At 42.8% G+C, this 7,696-nt stretch overlaps 1 protein-coding gene across 1 annotated transcript in view; it reads right to left on the bottom strand.

The window, feature by feature from the left end:
- Positions 1-7,696, bottom strand: part of LOC135530887 (caskin-1-like) — a 144,721-nt gene that overhangs the window by 86,957 nt on the left and 50,068 nt on the right. Inside the window, 1 exon segment of the mRNA XM_064959064.1 lies at positions 5,262-5,357. Coding sequence (XP_064815136.1) covers positions 5,262-5,357 — 96 coding nt within the window.

Here is a 7,696-nt window from a genome sequence, read left to right as displayed (position 1 = left end):
ACATTACTACTGAGACACCACCTGTACACATTATACACACATTACTACTGAGGAGACACCACCTGTACACATTATACACACATTACTACTGAGACACCACCTGTACACATTATACACACATTACTACTGAGACACCACCTGTACACATTATACACACATTACTACTGAGGAGACACCACCTGTACACATTATACACACATTACTACTGAGACACCACCTGTACACATTATACACACATTACTACTGAGGAGACACCACCTGTACACATTATACACACATTACTACTGAGACACCACCTGTACGCATTATACACACATTACTACGGAGACTCCACCTGTACACATTATACACACATTACTACGGAGACTCCACCTGTACACATTATACACACATTACTACTGAGACACCACCTGTACACATTATACACACATTACTACTGAGACACCACCTGTACACATTATACACACATTACTACTGAGGAGACACCACCTGTACACATTATACACACATTACTACTGAGACACCACCTGTACACATTATACACACATTACTACTGAGACACCACCTGTACACATTATACACACATTACTACTGAGACACCACCTGTACACATTATACACACATTACTACTGAGGAGACACCACCTGTACACATTATACACACATTACTACTGAGACACCACCTGTACACATTATACACACATTACTACTGAGACACCACCTGTACACATTATACACACATTACTACTGAGACACCACCTGTACACATTATACACACATTACTACTGAGACACCACCTGTACACATTATACACACATTACTACTGAGACACCACCTGTACACATTATACACACATTACTACTGAGACACCACCTATACACATTATACACACATTACTACTGAGGAGACACCACCTGTACACATTATACACACATTACTACTGAGACACCACCTGTACACATTATACACACATTACTACTGAGACACCACCTGTACACATTATACACACATTACTACTGAGGAGACACCACCTGTACACATTATACACACATTACTACTGAGACACCACCTGTACACATTATACACACATTACTACTGAGGAGACACCACCTGTACACATTATACACACATTACTACTGAGACACCACCTGTACGCATTATACACACATTACTACGGAGACTCCACCTGTACACATTATACACACATTACTACGGAGACTCCACCTGTACACATTATACACACATTACTACTGAGACACCACCTGTACACATTATACACACATTACTACTGAGACACCACCTGTACGCATTATACACACATTACTACGGAGACTCCACCTGTACACATTATACACACATTACTACTGAGACACCACCTGTACACATTATACACACATTACTACTGAGACACCACCTGTACACATTATACACACATTACTACTGAGACACCACCTGTACACATTATACACACATTACTACTGAGACACCACCTGTACACATTATACACACATTACTACGGAGACTCCACCTGTACACATTATACACACATTACTACTGAGACACCACCTGTACACATTATACACACATTACTACTGAGACACCACCTGTACACATTATACACACATTACTACTGAGACACCACCTGTACACATTATACACACATTACTACTGAGGAGACACCACCTGTACACATTATACACACATTACTACTGAGACACCACCTGTACACATTATACACACATTACTACTGAGACACCACCTGTACACATTATACACACATTACTACTGAGAAACCACCTGTACACATTATACACACATTACTACTGAGACACCACCTGTACACATTATACACACATTACTACTGAGACACCACCTGTACACATTATACACACATTACTACTGAGGAGACACCACCTGTACACATTATACACACATTACCACTGAGGAGACACCACCTGTACACATTATACACACATTACTACTGAGACACCACCTGTACACATTATACACACATTACTACTGAGACACCACCTGTACACATTATACACACATTACTACTGAGACACCACCTGTACACATTATACACACATTACTACTGAGGAGACACCACCTGTACACATTAAACACACATTACTACTGAGACACCACCTGTACACATTAAACACACATTACTACTGAGACACCACCTGTACACATTATACACACATTACTACTGAGGAGACACCACCTGTACACATTATACACACATTACTACTGAGACTCCACCTGTACACATTATACACACATTACTACTGAGACACCACCTGTACACATTATAAACACATTACTACTGAGACACCACCTATACACATTATACACACATTACTACTGAGGAGACACCACCTGTACACATTATACACACATTACTACTGAGGAGACACCACCTGTACACATTATACACACATTACTACTGAGACACCACCTGTACACATTATACACACATTACTACTGAGACACCACCTGTACACATTATACACACATTACTACTGACACACCACCTGTACACATTGTACACACATTACTACTGAGGAGACACCACCTGTACACATTATACACACATTACTACTGAGACACCACCTGTACACATTATACACACATTACTACTGAGACACCACCTGTACACATTATAAACACATTACTACTGAGACACCACCTGTACACATTATACACACATTACTACTGAGACACCACCTGTACACATTATACACACATTACTACTGAGACACCACCTGTACACATTATACACACATTACTACTGAGACACCACCTGTACACATTATACACACATTACTACTGAGACACCACCTATACACATTATACACAAATTACTACTGAGACACCACCTGTACACATTATACACACATTACTACTGAGACACCGCCTGTACACATTATACACACATTACTACTGAGACACCACCTGTACACATTATACACACATTACTACTGACACACCACCTGTACACATTATACACACATTACTACTGAGACACCACCTGTACACATTATACACACATTACTACTGAGGAGACACCACCTGTACACATTATACACACATTACTACTGAGACACCACCTGTACACATTATACACACATTACTACTGAGACACCACCTGTACACATTATACACACATTACTACTGAGGAGACACCACCTGTACACATTATACACACATTACTACTGAGACACCACCTGTACACATTATACACACATTACTACTGAGGAGACACCACCTGTACACATTATACACACATTACTACTGAGACACCACCTGTACACATTATACACACATTACTACTGAGACACCACCTGTACACATTATACACACATTACTACTGAGACACCACCTGTACACATTATACACACATTACTACTGAGGAGACACCACCTATACACATTATACACACATTACTACTGAGGAGCAGCTGGACCACCTGTACACATTATACACACATTACTACTGAGACACCACCTGTACACATTATACACACATTACTACTGAGACACCACCTGTACACATTATACACACATTACTACTGAGACACCACCTGTACACATTATACACACATTACTACTGACACACCACCTGTACACATTATACACACATTACTACTGAGACACCACCTGTACACATTATACACACATTACTACTGAGGAGACACCAACTATACACATTATACACACATTACTACTGAGACACCACCTATACACATTATACACACATTACTACTGAGGAGACACCACCTGTACACATTATACACACATTACTACTGAGACACCACCTGTACACATTATACACACATTACTACTGAGGAGACACCACCTGTACACATTATACACATTACTACTGAGGAGACACCACCTGTACACATTATACACACATTACTACTGAGACACCACCTGTACACATTATACACACATTACTACTGAGGAGACACCACCTGTACACATTATACACACATTACTACTGAGACACCACCTGTACACATTATACACACATTACTACTGAGACACCACCTGTACACATTATACACACATTACTACTGAGGAGACACCACCTGTACACATTATACACACATTACTACTGAGGAGACACCACCTGTACACATTATACACACATTACTACTGAGACACCACCTGTACACATTATACACACATTACTACTGAGACACCACCTGTACACATTATACACACATTACTACTGAGAAACCACCTGTACACATTATACACACATTACTACTGAGACACCACCTGTACACATTATACACACATTACTACTGAGACACCACCTGTACACATTATACACACATTACTACTGAGAAACCACCTGTACACATTATACACACATTACTACTGAGACACCACCTGTACACATTATACACACATTACTACTGAGACACCACCTGTACACATTATACACACATTACCACTGAGGAGACACCACCTGTACACATTATACACACATTACTACTGAGACACCACCTGTACACATTATACACACATTACTACTGAGACACCACCTGTACACATTATACACACATTACTACTGAGACACCACCTGTACACATTATACACACATTACTACTGAGGAGACACCACCTGTACACATTATACACACATTACTACTGAGACACCACCTGTACACATTATACACACATTACTACTGAGATACCACCTGTACACATTATACACACATTACTACTGAGACACCACCTGTACACATTATACACACATTACTACTGAGACACCACCTGTACACATTATACACACATTACTACTGAGGAGACACCACCTGTACACATTATACACACATTACTACTGAGACACCACCTGTACACATTATACACACATTACTACTGAGACACCACCTGTACACATTATACACACATTACTACTGACACACCACCTGTACACATTATACACACATTACAACTGAGGAGACACCACCTATACACATTATACACACATTACTACTGACACACCACCTGTACACATTATACACACATTACTACTGAGACACCACCTGTACACATTATACACACATTACTACTGAGACACCACCTGTACACATTATAGTGTGTGTGTGTGTGTGTGTGTGTGTGTGTGTGTGTGTGTGTGTGTGTGTGTGTGTGTGTGTGTGTGTGTGTGTGTGTGTGTGTGTGTGTGTGTGTGTGTGTGTGTGTGTGTGCGCGCGCGTGCGTGCGTGTGAGTGAGAGAGACTCACCCCCACTCGTCCAAATTCACAGGCCAGGTCCAGAGGAGTCTTACCGGCCGTGTCGGAGATACACGGATTAGACTGGTGCTGCAGCAACATCTCTGACTGAACACAGAGAGACAGAGAGATACACGGGGTTAGACTGGGGCAACATCTCAGACTGAACACAGAGAGACAGAGAGATACACGGGGTTAGACTGGGGCAACATCTCTGACTGAACACAGAGAGACAGAGAGATACACGGGGTTAGACTGGGGCAACAGGTCAGACTGAACACAGAGAGACAGAGAGATACACGGGGTTAGACTGGGGCAACATCTCTGACTGAACACAGAGAGACAGAGAGATACACGGGGTTAGACTGGGGCAACATCTCAGACTGAACACAGAGAGACAGAGAGATACACGGGGTTAGACTGGGGCAACATCTCTGACTGAACACAGAGAGACAGAGAGATACACGGGGTTAGACTGGGGCAACATCTCTGACTGAACACAGAGAGACAGAGAGATACACGGGGTTAGACTGGGGCAACATCTCAGACTGAACACAGAGAGACAGAGAGATACACGGGGTTAGACTGGGGCAACATCTCTGACTGAACACAGAGAGACAGAGAGATACACGGGGTTAGACTGGGGCAACATCTCAGACTGAACACAGAGAGACAGAGAGATACACGGGGTTAGACTGGGGCAACATCTCAGACAGAACACAGAGAGACAGAGAGATACACGGGGTTAGACTGGGGCAACATCTCAGACTGAACACAGAGAGACAGAGATACACGGGGTTAGACTGGGGCAACATCTCAGACTGAACACAGAGAGACAGAGAGATACACGGGGTTAGACTGGGGCAACATCTCAGACTGAACACAGAGAGACAGAGAGATACACGGGGTTAGACTGGGGCAATATCTCTGACTGAACACAGAGAGACAGAGAGATACACGGGGTTAGACTGGGGCAACATCTCTGACTGAACACAGAGAGACAGAGAGATACACGGGGTTAGACTGGGGCAACATCTCTGACTGAACACAGAGAGACAGAGAGATACACGGGGTTAGACTGGGGCAACATCTCTGACTGAACACAGAGAGACAGAGAGATACACGGGGTTAGACTGGGGCAACATCTCTGACTGAACACAGAGAGACAGAGAGATACACGGGGTTAGACTGGGGCAACATCTCAGACTGAACACAGAGAGACAGAGAGATACACGGGGTTAGACTGGGGCAACATCTCAGACTGAACACAGAGAGACAGAGAGATACACGGGGTTAGACTGGGGCAACATCTCTGACTGAACACAGAGAGACAGAGAGATACACGGGGTTAGACTGGGGCAACATCTCAGACTGAACACAGAGAGACAGAGAGATACACGGGGTTAGACTGGGGCAACATCTCAGACTGAACACAGAGAGACAGAGAGATACACGGGGTTAGACTGGGGCAACATCTCTGACTGAACACAGAGAGACAGAGAGATACACGGGGTTAGACTGGGGCAACATCTCAGACTGAACACAGAGAGACAGAGAGATACACGGGGTTAGACTGGGGCAACATCTCAGACTGAACACAGAGAGACAGAGAGATACACGGGGTTAGACTGGGGCAACATCTCAGACTGAACACAGAGAGACAGAGAGATACACGGGGTTAGACTGGGGCAACATCTCTGACTGAACACAGAGAGACAGAGAGATACACGGGGTTAGACTGGGGCAACATCTCAGACTGAACACAGAGAGACAGAGAGATACACGGGGTTAGACTGGGGCAACATCTCAGACTGAACACAGAGAGACAGAGAGATACACGGGGTTAGACTGGGGCAACATCTCTGACTGAACACAGAGAGACAGAGAGATACACGGGGTTAGACTGGGGCAACATCTCTGACTGAACACAGAGAGACAGAGAGATACACGGGGTTAGACTGGGGCAACATCTCTGACTGAACACAGAGAGACTTATTAAATATAATTAAGGGATAATCAATCAATAAATTATGATTATAGGGATAATAATTGTGTCTGTCATAGTTGAAGTGTACCTATGATGAAAATTATAGGCCTCTCTCATCTTTTTAAGTGGTAGAACTTGCACACCTGGTGGCTGACTAAATACTTTTTTTTTGATACATGTATTACATAAAGATGCGGTAGATGATATAGAGTACAGTATATACGTATACATATGAGATGAATAATGTAGGGTATGTAAACATTATATTAGGTAGCATTGTTTAAAGTGGCTAGTGATATATTTTACATCCTTTCCCATCAATTCCCATTATTAAAGTGGCTGGAGTTGAGTCAGTGTGTTGGCAGCAGCCACTCAATGTTAGTGGTGGCTGTTTAACAGTCTGATGGCCTTGAGATAGAAGCTGTTTTTCAGTCTCTCGGTCCCAGCTTTGATGCACCTG

This window comes from Oncorhynchus masou, chromosome 5 (genome assembly GCF_036934945.1).
Source record: "Oncorhynchus masou masou isolate Uvic2021 chromosome 5, UVic_Omas_1.1, whole genome shotgun sequence".
Classification (NCBI taxonomy): domain Eukaryota; kingdom Metazoa; phylum Chordata; class Actinopteri; order Salmoniformes; family Salmonidae; genus Oncorhynchus; species Oncorhynchus masou.
Note: the sequence above shows the minus strand (reverse complement) of the source record. Positions and strands in the feature narration are given on the sequence as shown.